At 36.4% G+C, this 19,204-nt stretch overlaps 2 protein-coding genes across 2 annotated transcripts; one reads left to right on the plus strand and one right to left on the minus strand.

Annotated features, from left to right (window-relative positions):
* Positions 1–4,739: 4,739 nt before the first annotated feature.
* On the minus strand, positions 4,740–5,353 carry LOC125194998. Its single transcript, XM_048093207.1, has 2 exons — positions 5,341–5,353; positions 4,740–5,203 (listed from the first exon to the last, which is right to left on the minus strand). The coding sequence occupies exons 1-2, from the start codon at positions 5,351–5,353 to the stop codon at positions 4,740–4,742; spliced, it is 477 nt and encodes a 158-aa protein (XP_047949164.1).
* Positions 5,354–6,831: 1,478 nt separating this feature from the next.
* LOC125194999 (probable pectinesterase 29) lies at positions 6,832–8,696 on the plus strand. Its single transcript, XM_048093208.1, has 4 exons — positions 6,832–6,877; positions 7,203–7,357; positions 8,111–8,352; positions 8,543–8,696. The coding sequence occupies exons 1-4, from the start codon at positions 6,832–6,834 to the stop codon at positions 8,694–8,696; spliced, it is 597 nt and encodes a 198-aa protein (XP_047949165.1).
* The last annotated feature ends 10,508 nt before the right edge of the window (positions 8,697–19,204 follow it).

The following is a 19,204-nucleotide window of genomic DNA, read 5'->3' on the forward strand; positions in this document are numbered from 1 at the left end:
TATTGACTAGAATAAAGTAAGGCAAGATCTCTTGAAGTATGGAAAGATTTGGTAGAATAATTAAATTCTAGGTATGGAAGGAAATCAAGTAAGGAACCAAATAAAATAAAACAATTCCTTCCTTCCCAAATATAGTGATTTTCGAAAATCACTAGAAAATAAGGAGGCTCGATTTTTCCATCTCTAAACAAGGAAATAATTGGCTCTTGGAATTTAATTTGGATAAATATCCCAAGGATTAAATAAATTCCGGAAAAATAGAAATTCTTTCTCCAAGGGGTCTATGGTTCGAAAATCATAAGAACTAGGGTGACAAGTAATTATGGAAATCTTCTCTAATATTCTCACTCACCCATAAACAATTAAATTGCTACATAGCCTCATAACTTAATATATCACATGCCACATCATTAAATTAAATAGGTTTGACTTTTCAAACTTTCAACACAAACCCTAACTCAAGTCGACCATATCAACTCATGAAATAAAAGCATTCACGACTCCACGTCATCAAATAATTAATTCTAGGGCTTTAATTTAGGGTTCTAAATTCCGGGATGTTACATTCAGTACCAATGCAAACAACACAATCGCGAGGGACTTATCGTTCGTGGTAATAAACACATGCACCACGTGCTAAAACTAATTAAGTTCTTTCAAGTAGGATTATTAGGTTACTAACTATTTGGCATGTGCAGAATTCTTACAACTCTCCCCCAAAGCTTAATAGAAATCCGGTGGAGCAGGCGGTGGCGGCGCGTGTTGGAATCAAATTAATGATTCACATAATTCATCACATAAATCACACATGTCGAATACGATTGATAAACATAAAGCGGAAGCGTACATGGATTCGAATTCATAGTGTTGATGTTCTTGATGATACCGAAGTATGGAAACTAGTCTTCCAAGTGACAACGCTCTCTCACAGATTCTCTGTAATCTGTAGAGTCTTGATTTTACGTCTGATCAATAGGAATGGGAATCTATTGACCTATTTATAGAGTTGCACTTGGGGACCATAACCATGTATTTAGAGAATAAGTCCCTAACTTTATTATAACTTTAATTTCACCCATAACAAAATTAAAGTTATCCAAAGTAGTATCTGCACAATAGTCCTCATACTTTTATAGATAATCGTTTGACCCTATAAATTATATAACCTTAGTAGATCACGTAATCGGGTCAATCAATAAATAGCCATAAATATTATACAATCTTTAGACTATTATGTTGGACCATATTAAAATGTTCCAACAATCTCCCACTTGGGCCAACATAAAAGTCACCAAATGATTGTACATTACTAAAGTTGCGCGCTAACTATTTATATTAATCATCTTTGCCGATCCGGTCTACTAAACATGTTAATATAGAACCAAAGAAGTTTAAGTCACAACACGTATACATGACTAAACTCATCAGTGATCACAAATATCAACACATCTAGCAACACAAATCAAAATATGAGTGTGCAGCATGAAAATTACATGCTATGTGATCTTTTGCATGTCTATTTTCAACTGGTCCTCTGAAACTGTAGTGAGATCAGAAAATACCAAATGATAATTCAAAGTAACTAAAACCAAAGTAACTAAAGTGCACTTAATATAACTGAAATTCAATGTTATTACATAGATGAACATAAACTCCCACTAAACCAAAGTATCACAAGGTCGAATACCCATGTGAAATACATGCTCATGAAAGACCGAAGGCGGTAAACCTTTAGTGAAAGGATCCGCAAGCATGGAAGTCGAACCTAAGTGTTCAATTTGCAATTGTCTACTCTGAATTCTATCCTTAACAGCAAGGAACTTGATGTCAATGTGTTTAGACTTCGACAGATTCCTAATACAAAAGAAGCATCACCAAGATCTTTCATTTCAAATTTTCTTGAAAGAAATTTCTTGGTGTCACGTAATAAATCTACATCGTTGAAAGCAAGTAAAATGTCGTCGACATATAGAACCAGGAAAATGAATTTGCTCCCACTGAACTTATAGTATATGCATTCATCAACAGGATTCGTCTCAAAACCAAATGAGACAACAACTTGATGAAATTTAACATACCATTGACGAGACCACCAAGATCTTTCATTTCCGAATTTTCTTGAAAGAAATTTCTTGGTGTCACGTAATAAATCTACATCGTTGCAAGCAAGTAAAATGTCGTCGACATATAGAACCAGGAAAATGAATTTGCTCCCACTGAACTTATAGTATATACATTCATCAACTGGATTCGTCTCAAAACCAAATGAGACGACAACTTGATGAAATTTAACATACCATTGACGAGACGCTTGTTTAAGACCATAGATGGATTTCTTAAGTTTGCATACCATCTTCTTTGGGTCACCAGACACAAAGTTTTCAGGTTGCACCATATAAATCGTTTCTGTAATGTATGAGCTACTAGTGCCATGATTATTCTGAATGAGTCTTTCGTCGAAACTGGAGAGAAAGTCTCGGTAAAATCGATGCCTTCCTTTTGAGTAAAGCCTTTTGCTACAAGACGAGCCTTATATCTCTCCACATTGCCTTGCGAATCCCGTTTGGTCTTAAAAATCCACTTGCAACCAATGGGTTTCGCACCTTCAGGCAATGTGACAAGATCCCAAACGTCATTGCTTTGCATAGACTTAATCTCTTCAATCATAGCATCGATCCACTTTTGAGCATTAGGGCTTTCAATGGCTTGACGGAAAGTGACTGGGTCATCTTCCATCACTCCAATATCTACCTCATGCTCTTGGAGATATACAATATATTCATCCGTAGATATTGCAGGTCTCCTCATTCTAGTGGATCTCCTTAGTGGCACTACTTCATCATGTTCTTGAGGAGGTTGTGGTTGTTCTTCATGTTGTTGTTCGGGAGGTGGAACAGGAATTACAAGAGTGTCATCTTTTTCTGGAATGAAAGGAAGTGAAATCGCTTCCTCTTCAAAGACAACATTCTTTATACCATCTTCCCCCCCAAACTCAACTTCCTCAAAGAACCTTGCATTATTCGTCTCAAAAAATGATCTAGTTGTGGGATCATAGAACTTGAAACCCCTAGACCGCTCAGGATAACCTACAAAATAACAACTTACCGTTTTAGAGTCCAATTTATGCTCGTGTGGCCTATAAGGCCGAGCTTCAGCTGGACAACCCCAAACATGTAAATGACCTAAGCTGGGCTTTTTGCCCATCCATAATTCATAAGGGGTTACGGCAGTTGCTTTAGTAGGTACTCGGTTTAGGATGTATGTTGCGGTCTTAAGTGCCTCTCCCCAAAGGGATTCTGGCAAAGTAGAATGACTGATCATGCTTCTAACCATATCCTTGAGGGTTCTATTTCGTCTTTCAGCAACACCATTCATGGTAGGACTACCAGGCATAGTGTACTGTGGGACGATTCCACATTCCTCAAGAAATCTAGCGAAGGGTCCTGGACGTTGTTCACCCGAGCCATCATATCTACCATAGTATTCTCCACCACGGTCAGATCTGACGTTCTTAATTCTTTTTCCAAGTTGATTTTCAACTTCGGCCTTATAACTCTTGAACGTATCCAGTGCTTGAGATTTTTCACTTATGAGATATAAATAACCATATCGGGAATAATCGTCTATGAACGTAATAAAATATCGTTGACCGTTCCAAGATGCAGTAGGGAACGGTCCACAGATATCTGTATGGATAAGTTCTAAGACGTCTGTAGTCCGATTGGCTTCAAATCTCCTAATATTTGTTTGTTTCCCCTTAATGCACTCAACACAGACTTGAAAGTCTGCCATATTGGGAATGGTAAGAATTCCATCTGACACAAGTCTTTCTATTCTCCGTTTGGAGATATGACCTAAACGTTTGTGCCAAATTGTAGCAGAATTCTCACTTATTAATTTATGCTTTGTACCTCGTGAGTTCACATGCAGGGCTTCATTAAATAAAGTAATAGTATTAAGCAAATAAAGATTATCGCCATAAGAAAGAGAACCGGTGCCAACCAAAGTTGAATTTAGATAAAGACTAAATCTACTATTTCTAAATGAACAAGTATAACCGAATTTGTCCAATACAGAAATAGAAATTAAATTCCGTCTAAATGACGGTACAACAAATGTCTGTTCTAAATCCAAATAACAACCAGTTTTTAGTAATAATCTAAATGTGCCTATTGCCTCCACTTCAACTTGTTTGCCATCGCCCACATAGATGAATCTTTCAGCATCAATCGGCTTTCGGCACTGGAGGCAACCCTGCATGGACACACTTATGTGAGTAGTAGCACCAGAGTCTATCCACCAAGTATGTCCAGGTACAGAAGCTAAATTAACTTCTGAACAAACATAAGTGAAAAATGTACCCTTCTTCACGCGCCAAGCGTGATATTCTTCACAATCATTCTTCTTGTGTCCATCTTTCTTGCAAAAGAAGCAAACTGAAGCTGATTTTTCCTTCTTAAACTGTTTTGCAGATGGACCCACAACATTTCTGGAGGAATCAGGAAGAATCCTCTTCCCCTTAGCGAACTCGGAAAGAACCCTCTTTCCCTTGTCTCTTCCTCGTTTACCCCTATAGCTTGTTGCTAAGTGAGCACTTTCTGTCTTACTTTGCTTCAATCTCTCTTCCTCTTGAACACAATGAGAAATCAACTCATTTAATGTCCATTTATCCTTCACAGTATTGTAACTAACTTTGAAGTGATCAAATTGATGAGGAAGAGATATCATAACCAAATGCACTAGTTGATATCACTGATCGTCAAATTAAGTGCCGTAAGCTTTGAAGCAGTGTTTGACATTTCCATAATGTGCTCCCTAATTTCCCCTCGGCCATTATACCTCATAGTCACAAGTTTATGCATCAATGAAGCCGTTTCGGCCTTTTCATTGCTTGCAAAATTCATATCAATTGCCTCGAGGAATTCCTTAGCAGTTGCTTCTTTCGGGACAGTACCGCGAAAGTTTTCAGGGATGGCATGTTGCATAATCATAAGACTCATGCGATTGGAGTGTTCCCACCTCTCAAAAGTCCGTTTATCCTCATCGGAACTTTCATCAGTAAGAGGGGCGGGTTGCTCCGTCCGAAGTGCATAGTCTAAATTTGCAATCCCCAAACCAATCAATACCTTGCTTCTCCATGACGCATAGGTATTGCCTTTTAGCACAGGAATGGAATTAAGAAAACCAATAGCAGATTCTTGAGCTAGCAAAGAACAAATATAACAAGTAGGACAATAATTAGCTCACGTAAATAATAAGTAAATAAATTAAATAATGACAATTCCCATTTCAAGATGTCGGCACAACATTAAAATTTCATCTTTGGACAAAATAATTAACTTGCAATTGACATCTTAATACGTAGTAATCAAATATAGATAATCATTTCATGTCAAACAATAAGTCTTCCTTTGGGCCGACTTAGTATTCACAATGACTTAAGGATAATCTCATATTATTACCACAAAGTATACAAGAAACACGGCCAAATAACAATCTTCCTTTGGGCCGATTAACTATTCGCATGTATTTCAAGTATATAAATATCCTATATATTCTAAATAAATTAATTTACACATCAGAGCTTACTTTGGCAAGTTAATGCTATAATTAATTTATTTAAAATAATAGGCAATAAAAACTTAAGTCATTATTTAATTAATTACTTAACAACTAAAACAATTAAATGCGATTAATTGTTTGAAGTAATTGTTTGTACAAACAACTAATAACTTAAAATCAAATAGCAACAAATTTTGTGGCCCAATAAAATCAAGTCATGGCCCTTTCAAAAAAAATTATTATAGGTGGCCTAAATATTTTATTGACATTTCAAAATTGTGGCCCAAGAATAAAAAAATTTGTTGCTGCTCAAAGTTAAAATATAAGAATGGAGCCTAAATATTAAAATAGATCAGATTTTCAGAACGGCAGTTTTTCAGATTTTTATTTATTTATTTATTTTTTAAGAACGGCGTTTCACTAAATATCGCGTTGTTTCACGAAGTAACGCGTCGTTTCACCGCCACAACCGCCATCAAATGACCGTCGTTGACCGTGACGTCGCTGACCACTGCGACGTCGTCGGTCTTCTCGTCGTCTCCGAAGATCACCCAAAGCAGACGGCAACGGCGATTTTTCGAAAAATTTTGAATTGATAAACTTTGGAAAGGATTTCACCAAAAATTACAAAATTTTCGAAAGGATTTCACCAAAAAAAAATACAATATCTGTTACAGATATTGAGAATACAAACGAAAACATTCAACAATCAAGAATCCCATCAAAAGTTTAGAAGGAATTTAAATCAGAAATTTTGAACGCTTAATTTCTCACTAACATTCTGTCGAGCAGGGGGGTGCTTGCAATTAATGAATCATATCTTAAATATCCTCAAAAATTTGACAGAATGTTAAGTCTAAGTTTTGGAAACGAGAAAATCATGAATTGAACTTAATTGGAACAGAATCCAAAACCACAATCTAGTCTGGAAAAAATGAATTTTCAATTCATATACCATTCACATATTGGTTTGCGTGATCAACCGTAAAACTTGTGATTGAATTCAACAAACTTCAAAATTTTGTTCGAAAATTCTTCATCAATTTGATCACATAATTTTCATACACCGAATCCAATACAGAGTTATAAATCAACGAATTATCAATTCGTCCCAACATGTATTGGCTCTGATACCAATTGTTGGAATCAAATTAATGATCACATAATTCATCACATAAATCACACATGTCAAATACGATTGATAAACATAAAGCGGAAGCGTACATGGATTCGAATTCATAGTGTTGATGTTCTTGATGATACCGAAGTATGGAAACTAGTCTTCCAAGTGACAACGCTCTCTCACAGATTCTCTGTAATCTGTAGAGTCTTGATTTTACGTCTGATCAATAGGAATGGGAATCTATTGACCTATTTATAGAGTTGCACTTGGGGATCATAACCATGTATTTAGAGAATAAGTCCCTAACTTTATTATAACTTTAATTTCACCCATAACAAAATTAAAGTTATCCAAAATAGTATCTGCACAATAGTCCTCATACTTTTATAGATAATCGTTTGACCCTATAAATTATATAACCTTAGTAGATCACGTAATCGGGTCAATCAATAAATAGCCATAAATATTATACAATCTTTAGACTATTATGTTGGACCATATTAAAATGTTCCAACAGCGCGGATTAAAGGCGACAAATCAGCCTTCTACGGTTGCGGATTCTTCGGATTGCAAGATACCTTGTGTGATGCTCAAGGCAGACATTACTGCAAAAGCTGCACCATAGAAGGTGTCATAGATTTCATATTTGGTGATGCCCAATCCTTGTATGAGGTAATTAGCATATTTACTTATTTATTTTGAACAAATTAAATTCACGTGATTCCGACTCAAAACCAATTGAGTACCTCAAAAAACTTATACTACTAGGTGGTGTTCGGTTTCCAAGATAAAATAAAATCAAATATAATCTAGGATTGAGTTGTGAGATTATTTTAGTCATAGGTTTAGGTATAACTAATTATCTCATGATTATCCATCCAGGATTGAGTTGTGAGATTGAATTTCATTAACCAAGCACGCTACAAATTTAATCCCGGATAAAATCTTGCAAACCGAGCACCCCCTAGTATATTGATTTTATCTCTCTTTTGTCATGATTAGCAAGCATACTAAAATATTAAGATTGACAATAGATAATATGTAAGTACTTAATAAAAATGTTAGATATCCGTTGGTAATTAGTAACGGATAATAATCCGTCAGGAAAATCTGTTGGAAAATTGTGTATTTTTTTGTAGTTCAAAATTTCGTAAATATTTCGATTGCCAATATGGGAATTCATTTTTGTAGAAAAAATGAGATTTTTACAAATTTAAAAATAAAGTCAATTTAGTAGGTACTAATTAGGGGTTATTGAAAATGTTACTTGTGAAAAGAAAATCTGCCTAATTTGGGAGACATTATTGCCCTATCGACCAAATATACTTTCATAGACCACGCGTTTATTTGATCATATAATCCTTCAAAAACTAAATATTATAATGCATAATCAGTCACAATAAACACTACCTTGATTCTTTGCAGGGTTGCACTATATCCGTAGCTGCAGGGTCCTATAAGGGAATAGGGTTCATTACAGCTCAAGGGAGAGAGAACCCTAATGATAGGAGTGGGTTCGTGTTTAGCAACTGCAACATAGTTGGGGATGGGAAGGTATATCTTGGAAGGCCGTGGAGAAATTACGCTAGAGTCCTCTTTTACAACACACAAATGTCCGACATCGTTGTCCCTCAAGGATGGAATGCTTGGAAAAGCACCGGCAACGAGTAACCACATTATTCTCATGTTAATTTTAGGGTTATTTGTAAATAGTTTTTGAAGTTTAAGCCAATTCTGATTTTGCACACTAGCTTTAACATGGTATGCAAAATCAGAATATATCCCAATATTAAAAAAATTATAGGAATCAATTGTCATCCATAAAGATATAATTAATATTCGAATATGTACTTGCAGGAATCAATTGTCACTATCCGAGCATAAATGTAAGGGTCCAGGTTCAAGGAGTTCTATGAGAGTAGGATGGTCGAAGAAGTTGAGTGATGAAGAGGCTAATAAGTTAGCCACCATTTCCTTCATTGATAAACGTGGATGGAATGAGAGTGTTTAAAAATCTCAACTAAATGCATACTAATACAAGCATAATTTTATGTATGATTTGTACTTTGTGCGCATAGTCATATTGACTATGGGCCATATATTTTTTTACAAATGAGTTCAATTTTTGTTCTAGTGTACTTATACTTTCTCTTTCTTTCTAATTTTTACATATTTCTAACGATAATAACGGTTCGAATTTGAATAAATGATGACATTTATATTGTTAAATGACGTTAATGCAATAATTAAGGTAACTAACACATATCTTAATAACTAAAATATGATACGATACGCTTCCTCCGTCTCATAAAATGAGGAACTTTGGAGATGACACGTGCTTTAAAGTAAACTAGTGTTAGCCCCTCGCGCTATGCGCGACACACAATATTTTCGTTATGTTGGTTAGATATTGTGAATAAACTAAATATAATAAAAAATAATATCATTACATAAGATTAAACTATAAAAAATACAATAATATATGTTAAAATTTTAAATAATTATAAAATATAAAATTAAATAAATTTTAAATTAAATTAATAAGAAAATATTTGTTACTTACAATACTTATAGGTCTATAAAAAATTCACCGTTTAAAACGTAGTACATACTTAATACTAAAATACTATCAATATTAAGCTGATATAATATATTTAGTATACAACTAAAAATATAATGAGGACAATGATATCGCCCCAAAAATATAAGATGATGAACTACAAAACAAATAAAAAACACACACATATGAACATTAGAAAAATAAAATAATTCGTAAGTCATGGAAAAACTTATTGTAAACAACCTTAATTGTACCATAGTAAGAATAGCAAAATAAAGAAAAATAATAATAAAACACAAACTTCAACCTCCTGACTCTTCCTATGTCTTTTTTTTCTTCATTTATCTCCAAACTAATGACTTATGCATATGTGCGAAAACGAATGTGATAGTTTATGATCTTCGTCTTCTTTGCTTCCCTTCGTCATTTTGTTGACTTTAGGTGTTTTTTTTGCATGAAAACTATGGAAGTGACGTAGTTGGCCACTAATGTGCAAAGCTGCAACTTTAAAATATTATAGATAGTCAATAGCTTATGTGATTTCTATATTTGGAGACACAATCTGGGAAGAATAATTAAAATAAAACTAACAAAAAAATAAAACAAATTAACATTAAAAAATTAAAATATGAAATAACATAATTGAAACATAGTGATCTCATATAAATGTAGTACTTATTATTGGTAAAGAATAACTTACAACCATACCAAGAAAAATGCTTCTTTTTACAGAGCATTAGTAATGCAATGGGAGAAGGCACGAAAAAATGAAAGCTAGAAAATAATACATATTTATAGGCAAAAAGTAGAAAGAAACTATCATAAATGGATGGAATTATAGCATAATTGGGTTTAGAGTTTAGGGCGCCACATTAAATATATTAAAGGTCATATGTTAAAATGTAATGCTGAATTATATATACCTTATTAAATATTAATGACAGTTGCTAAGTAAAAGTTAGAAAGAAATTAATTAGATTACACATAATTATTGGTTCAACCAACGACTATGGCAAGCATGCTTATTGGTTCCATCATTAAAATAAAAATTAAAGAAAACGATATTAACTGGAAAGAAACATCTCTTACTATTGATATAGTTGTAATGTTTCACCCAAATTACTTTTTAATTCAATATTTCGTTTCTTTTATAAATAATGATAAATGACATATTGTTCAAAAAAATAGCTAAATGATTCAGATACTTTTAATCGACATTATTTTGTAGTTTAGTGGATAGTAAGTTATAGTTATACCAAATTAATGGCATTAACATCCTTCATTTCACTACATAGTATACAGTTATACCAAATTTAGTGGCATTAACATTTCACTTGGCTACATAAATTGTAAACATAACTTATTAACATTTACAATTATTCCCAAAATTTATACATATTCAAAATATTGCTCAAAACTCGGCTTTTATATATGTATAGAATAGAATTGGCAAAGTGAGAATGATAGAACAAAACGATAATTCGAGTATTGTTAGTGGAAAAGGTGTCCCACCTTATAAAATACAAAAACTTATCAAATATAGAAAATGGCTAATTTTGTGGGTCAGACAAAAAAAGAAAATTGAAACTATTTTTATGGGATATGAAAGTCAAGACCTCATCGTGCTTGGGCATGAAAATGAGATATATATGCAGACTAATCAAGTAGATCCACTAGATTGATCAAGCAGACTCACTAGACCTAGCCTCGTGTCGTTGGACATGCAACTCAAAGCACTTTCAAAACATCAACCCACGATAAACTAGCTAACTAGCACAGGGAAGTAAAGATCAATCCCAGAGGGATGGTAGGAAGCGGGAACATTATGTTCGGATTTTGTGGAAATAGGTTGGTTGCTGCCACGCAACATCAATGGGTTAAGAATTAACTACTACCTAATTGATTAAATAGACAGGAAAGCATGTAAAACATGAATCATAACTTTGAAACTTGGAAAACACGTCAAACTTACAAACATCGTGAAAGATAAATGAAATAAACAGGAGCACCTAACTTATGCTGTGATTTTCTAGAATGGAGAGGACATGCATGAAAAGTAGAAAATGAACATTTTCCTAACAAGCATAAAGTTAAAAAAAATGAAGGTACAAAAAGCATAAAGTATATCTTGATCTGTTTCTCTAATATGGTTGTCTCATTTCATCTTCTCCGAAAAACCAATTAACAAAGCTGATACAGACCAAATAGGAGAACTCAACCCAAAAGACTAGCATGTTAGGAGAGAAAGCTCATTTAGTCTATGTATTCCCACACCAGTTGATCTTGGTGGGGTTTGCACATTAGAAATTGCATATTAAATAAATTCACATATTAGATTCTATTTAGGTGCATATGTAGATCGATTCAATTTCATGCTATTGCGTAAATAATCAATAATTTAATATTAAATTACTGATATTGAATCTTACAAATGTGATTCTCCAAAGAATCGAAGTAGTTTACTACTTTTCCACGTGTAGACCTTGAAGCTTTATTGCAAAACCAAAGATCTTCTAACCTATGACCCAACTCTAGATATAACTTCCTTGTGGGAGGAATCTATTACAAATTATATGGATCTTGACGGAGAAGACAAGAGAAACCTTGCACACACTTGTGTAGTGTGTAATGTCACACCTCCTTCACCCCTATTTATAGAGTTTGTGATGGGCTAGGTTAGGGATCTATAGGGCGTGGATTGGGCATCCCCTATTGGACCGTCTTTACTAATTAAATTATAACCCATAATTTAATATAAGGCCAATGGAATATTTCTTGTGCCACTATAGAAGAAATACTAATCGTTCATCTAATCCGTGATTACAAGCAATCCGGGTTAACCTCTTTAATATATTATTTCCCGTTTTAAACTCTTTCTACATCCATTAATTAATTTGTTGTCTGCTATGGACTTTAAATTAAATAATATATTTTTATTTCCATGTGTTTGTCTTGTACGAGATGTATATTAAATAATATACTTTGCTATACTATTATTCTTGGATTAAATCAAATCCGGCCAGGTTTCCAAACAATGGAACTTTTCTCGAACACCTCTCGGGATATAGTCAAACCGTGAAAGCACGCGATTCAATGTAATAATAAAACTAACACCATACTAGTTATTAATTACAACTATCCAAGATATCCGGAATATTGAGTTGCGAAAAACTCACACCTACAGATAAGTCAAAGCAGCGTATGATTAATAGCGTATGTCTTATATTATTACAATGATTGAGAGATATTTAATTTCCAAGACATCGTCTTTCAGTAGATAGCAATAAAGACGCGTCTATACTTTAGATCCTTCAATGTTATAACACACCAATGTCACTAGTCATTCTCAAGGTAAAGATGACTTTTGGATGGACACTGCAACCTTTCGTGATAGGTAGTCAAAGCGTATCTAGGTTGTGAAAAAGTTTTACTTCTACAAGGTTCCAACTGAGTCACCAACTGTGATGACATGTTCCACGACCCGGCCATCAATGTAGAACATTTAGACTGATTTTACTTTTTGGCGTTTTAATTGAATACTCCCTTCATTCCACAATAGTAGAGTCATTTCATTTTCTAGACTCATTTTGAAAAAATGATAATAAATAGTTAAAGTGGAGAATAAGTAGAGTAAGAGAGAGAATATTGTATCTTACTTTACTTATTCTCCACTTTAACTATTTATAATTATTTTTTCAAAACGAGTGCGCAAAATGAAATGACTCTACTATGGAACAGAGGGAGTATAGTTGAAACCGTCGATGTCCATTAAAGTAAAACACACAGCATGAAGAAAACATTTATTACTCTCATTAAAAAAAAGAGAGAGTTTAAAATATACAATCAATTTATGAAATTTATAACAAACTCAAAAAATGCTTTTTAGTATACATGTTCCAACAGTTCTAACAACCGATGCGGGACATTGAGTTTGTAACATTCGACCCTCCTTTAAGGGCCAATGTCCTCGTTGGTCACGGCCATGTTGGTCACGGTTATTTCTTTGCCAGGCCACCACTCCAAGTTCTCGTTGATCACGGCCATGTTGGTCATTACTAATCTTTACCCGGCCACCACTCCGAGTCAGCCCCAAACGTACTTGTTAGTCACGGAGAGTTTTTTCCCGACCATTACTCTGAGTTGTTTGCGCTCTCCATGAAAGCATAAATGATAAACACCAAACAAGAGAACTCAACCCAAAAGACTAGCCTGTTAAGATAGAGAGCTCATTTAGTCTACATACCCCGCACCAATTGTTCTCACAACCGATACGAGATATTGAGTCCATAACAAAAGCACTTCAAATATCACAAACAAACAGAATGAATGAAAATAGAGAATCTTGAAACGAAACTTTAAAAACAAGATTTACGCTATATACTACGGAACTACGCAAACTAATTAGCTAGAAACAGAACACCAATAGAAATGAACTTGAGTGTGCATTTAACTACGAAATAACTTCATATACTAAACTACGTAACTAACAATTGCGCCAAGCACCCAACCAAAGAAAACAATGGCAAATGAGAAGAAAACAACATAAACTTCCATAATACCAATAGAATAAGACAATGTCTAACATTCAACTGTAAAAGGTGTCTCAAAACATGACTAAAGAACTGAGTATGAAATGTAAGCAGAAAACTTAAGAAAGCTTGAAGTTGATTGTTTCTTTGCTCCGAAGAACAGTGGATCTAGCTAGCTAACGGACTGTGGTGGTGGACTTCCTCTAGTTAAATGCAGTGAACGCCATGGTGTGAAACGATGGTGGGACTTGGATCTGATCTACAGTAAGTGTCTCCTTTTTTGCATTCCCTTTTATAGGATGGCTCTAAGGCTCCAATCCCTAAGGATTTTTTCTCTGATTTGACATATGTACCCTTGGATTAAGGGTGTATACCAAGTCATGTCCCTCGTACTTTATGCAGCGCCGACACTCTTGAAATTAGTCTACTTGATCATCTGTGCGGTGATTTTTGCTACTTTCACTCCAATTTGCTCCATTTGCATCTATTTGGCATGTCCACGCTTCTACTTGATCACGTGCCTCTCGTGTGCACATTAAACTCACCAATTTTGTGCATTATCTCCCCAATAAACGGTGTTATGCCCCAAAAGCTAACGAATGAAATAAGTCTTATCAAACTACTTGCATATAAATCATACTTGTCCTTAAGTATAAAAGACAATAAAATAGAAATAAGGCGGTTTCAAATGCATGGATCCCCCTTGTGACCGACTCTGAACTTGACTCTAATTACTTCTAGACACACTAAGACTCAACAAATAAGAAAAACACATATACACATATTGACATAAAACAGGCTTATTTTCTAGCAATCATCCCAACAAGCTCAAGTTCACTATGTCTCCGGTTTCACCACCTCCCCTTTTTAACTTGATCAGTTTGTTAGTTCATCAAGACAGCCTTGTTATTAACCAAATATTGGATTTTGTAACTCATTATTCACCAAAGATGTTAAGACCATTCACTCATAAATCAGAATGTTGTACCATAAATACTTTGAGTTCAACAAACACAATACATATCAAGAAATGAGACAAAAAATAAATAAAATTAACTGGCGAAAAATTATGAAATGTCATATAAGAGAATCCAACCATGTTTTTGCTTTAAGAAGTGAAAATTATACTACTGGGACACTAACATTATATTAGATGTCTTACTCCCTTTGTTCCATAAAAAAAGTCATTTGAAATGGCACGGCAATTAATGCGCAATTGGTAAAGTAAGCGAGAGTATGAGAAGAGTAGTTAAAGTAGTGTTAATGGATAGTGAGATCCACATTATTATTACTTTCTTCGTCTGCAAAATATTGTCCACATTTAAATCGACACAGGTTTTAAGAAATGTGAAGAAAATTAGTGGAATGTGGGTTTCATACTAATATAATGTGAGTGTAAAAGTGTCCGGGGGCTGCAGCGAACTATAGCTGGGTTGGAGGGAGCCGCGGCGGAGGGGGGGGAGTGGTTGGACGGCAGGGAGCTGCATCGAGGAAGGGGCGGTGGGGTTTCGGGTGTGGCGACCGCCTAGAGCCGCGGTGGCACCGCTTTTTTATTCTTTTTAATTTTCGAATTTATTTCTATAAATACACCTATTTCTCGCATTTTTTACTTCACACATCCACATCCGTATTTTCATCTCTCTAGATTTTTATTGTCTCAATATGCAAGGTAAAGATAGTGATTCCACCGGCACTGGAGAATCGGGATACCCGGGTAGCAGGTACTATAGTGGCGGTTCTGGTGCACTGAGTACCGACACTAGCACCCCTGCAATCGACGGCGGCTATGGAAACTATTATCCGCCTCCATCCCAGCCGCGGAGATCCAGTCCCCCTCCCGCTCCTTGCCCATGCATCCCAGTCATGGGCTCCGACATCCCTGTCGTGGCAACATATACCACAGTTTCGGGGTTAGTATGCCTATCAGAGGAATGTGGGTCGTCCTCAATCGCCGTATGGGGATTACAGACCCAAGATGGACGCGGTCAACTATCCGCGTCCTGATACCCCTTCTCACAACGTCCAACCCACCCCATCTCTGACTAATTTTGATAGTTTCACATTGGAGCAAATGGGTTTGAGTCTGTGCCAACCGGAGCGCCTGTCATCGGCGCCAGTACAGAGACGCGTCGAGAGTCCGGTTCCCCAGAGAATCGGCGGCCTCGGCCGCGACAGTTGGAGAGGCGGCGGCGGGAGATTGTCGTTGTACTACTCGACATAGAAGTCTGTGACAAAGGCGTGGGACACCATCACGTCGGATGCCGCAATTGGCACACGTCAGAGAAGCAGGCTTCTGGGCCTACGTCCTGGTGGCCTTCAACAGCTTCAAGCCGGAAGACGCCTTTCCGCGGAAACCGGACTAGATCCGCAAAAAGTGGGGGAGGATTTCTAGCGCCTTCAAGAGGTTCTCGGGCATATACGAGAACAATCTCCACATAGCTGAGAGCGGCCGTAGCGACGGCGACGTAAAGGCGTTGTCGCTAGAGATGTATCAGGTTGGTGGGAACCTAAATTCACCTACTGGGACGAATATGTCATTGATACGCTGCTTCTTTTCGTGCGCTCTCCTTCCTTCTTCTTTAAAGCGTGTGTATATCGTTGCGAGCTACTCAAGTTGGATCGTTGAACTGATCAGGCCAGCCTATTTCTGCCTGTTACCTGCGGAAATGCAAGTGAATGGATCCGGTAAAAGATCAGGCTGATCAAGCTGAGTGACTCCGACTCGAGTGAGAAGAAACGAGGAACTGAAAGGAGTGCGATCAAAAACCTTAACCCACTAATACTATTAACTAGTATAGGGAAGTAAGGATCGATCCCACAAAGATGAGGCGTTGGACATCTGTTTGTGCGACACGGCTTGGATTGCTTGGTTGCTGCCATGCTTTCTAGGGGTGGGTTAAGTTGTAACTACTGGGTTTGGAAAGGAAGACTAAATTGAACAACTAAGCTAAACTACCTGATCAAGTCAAACAAACTTATCATAAATGGACAAACATAGAAGCAGAGACTGTCAGTCCCTGTAAAAAGTACTATAAAGTAAAAACTTTCTAATAACTTCATCTTCTTCAACAAATCAGCATAGAAAACAGAACAACGAACTGATCTGAAAAGCTAAAGAAGACGAAACATCAGAAAACACATAAAACTTAAATTACTCCTACGATCTAGACTACGACGACGTAAAAGCAAGAGCTGAAGCACTTTCATACAGAAACGAAAAATATATTCCTAGATCTAAGCATACGAAGACGACTGAAAATCAAACATCAAATCTAAGTTAAGACTCAACATAAAACACGAAAGCGAAAACATATCTGAAGCATAAGACATAAAACAAAACACAAAGCTGGAAAATGAAACAAAAACTTGGATTAAAACGTAAAAGAGTCGATTACATGAAAACTAAGCTAGAAAAGCAAGTAAGAAAGCATGAAATTGTCTCATCACCCCTTCTCACGATGGAATACAGAGCATGAAATGGAAATTGTGCGAGAACCAACACCGAACCAAGAACTACCGGCTAACAAAATAGAACCAAGTGTGTGTGTGTGTGCAAAAATCAAGAACAAGGAACTGGAAGGAACTCTGGTTTCAGTCCTGGAAGAGAGCTGAGACCCTACCTAATCTAAGAAGATGGATGAGAACCCCCTCTAAACTACGATACAGAAAAATGAAAATGGGGGAACTCTCTTTCTCTTGGTGTGTTGGGCTCCTTTATGTAGGGAGGCGTAGGGCTCTGATCCCTAAGGTACCACCTCCCTGAAATGACGTTGCTTCCCTTCACACCTTTGAGTGGAGTCTTTAATCTTCTCTCCAGTGCAGCCTGGCTCCGGTAGAATATCAACCTGATCAGCTTGTTGCTGCCTTTTTCTCCTCCTTTTCTTGACTTTTGCGTTCGCCCTCTTGAATCGTGCGATCTTCGGTTTATGGCAAAATTTACACACACCTGGCTCAAAAAGGATGGTTAGTTTTACTGATTTAAGTGCAGTTTTACTATGGAACACATACACATGCATGAAACGAGCCTCGTCGGTCATTCTCCAGGGCTGTCCGAAATTCAAGGCCATCTGCGAGGAAGAGCGTGGGTCTTGGACGAAGCGGATGAGACTCGGCTAGCCGGGAACAGCAGCAGCAACAGCAGCGGCTCACGTTCCATCAACTTCAATGAAGAGGTCGAGGGAGGAGCCCCCCTCCACAATCTCCCGCCGCCCACGTCCCCAAGGACAACAATCCACTATCCGAGACACTAGAGCCTCTCGCGCCAGGATCCTGCTCGGGATTTTCTGCCCCGGTCTCGGTGTTGAACAGCGACTTGGACCTCAAGATGATGAAGCAACTGGCCGAGAACGATAGAGCCTACAAGAGCGCGACCGACCCGATCACCAAGGGGTTGTACTTCGAACTCATGCGGAGGCTGAGGGATCAGCTGGGGATGACGGCGGCGGCGGCGATGGGAATGGGGATGGAGATGGAGATCAAGCGGCGGTAGTGTTTTTTTTTATGTTTTTAGTTAATTTTCATTGTATAATTTTCCTCTATTTATAATACAACGAAGATTTGGTTTTAATTTTTATTCTATATAAATGATGTTTTTTTGTAATTAATTTTGTCCGATAATTTTTATTCTAATCCAATTAAAATATTCCAACAATCTATAAATATGTGATTTGTGGCTGTGGCGTGGGTGTTTATTGGGCTAGACAAGTTTTTATGGCTGTGGAAAAGTTTTTGTGGTTGTGGAAGAGTTTTTGTGGCTGTGCCTTGGTGGAATCGTGGTTGTGCACCCTATTGTGGACACTCTAATGAGTTAATGGAAAGTAGGTTTCATTCCCAAAAATGGAAAGAAAAGCAAAATGAACAAGATTTTTCAGAAGGATCGAAATGGCAAAAGTGACAACATTCATGGACGAAGGGAGTAGTGTTTAATGAGTTTTAATGGTGGGCTATAGCGATATAAGTGGTAATGTATATGAGTAATGAGTTGGGGTCTACTTTTCATAAATGGAAATGCTTATATTTGTATGGGACGGATAGAAACAGAAAGTACACATATTTTTATGGGATTGAAGTATAAGAGAATTATGTTTAAATGATCTAAGTATATAATTAAACTTTATTTTGGTAGTATAATGTTGCAATCGAACTTTATCCGCTGCTGGGGGAAACGATAGCCATATTGAGAAAAACTAGTTCCAAAAGTTCAATATATTTTATATGATGATGTGTATGTTCGAATCCGTAGTGGTGCAAATGACAATTACTATAAATCACCTTAATTGCCATGGAAATTATATGCATTAAGTGGCTGTTCAGATTATTAGACAAAATAATTAGTTTAGGATTTAATTTTGAGATTATTTTTTAGAAGAGATGGATATGACTAATTATGCATCTAGGATTGAATTGTGAGACTCAATTTCATGAACCAAA

Source organism: Salvia hispanica, chromosome 6 (assembly GCF_023119035.1).
Source record: "Salvia hispanica cultivar TCC Black 2014 chromosome 6, UniMelb_Shisp_WGS_1.0, whole genome shotgun sequence".
Classification (NCBI taxonomy): Eukaryota; Viridiplantae; Streptophyta; class Magnoliopsida; order Lamiales; family Lamiaceae; genus Salvia; species Salvia hispanica.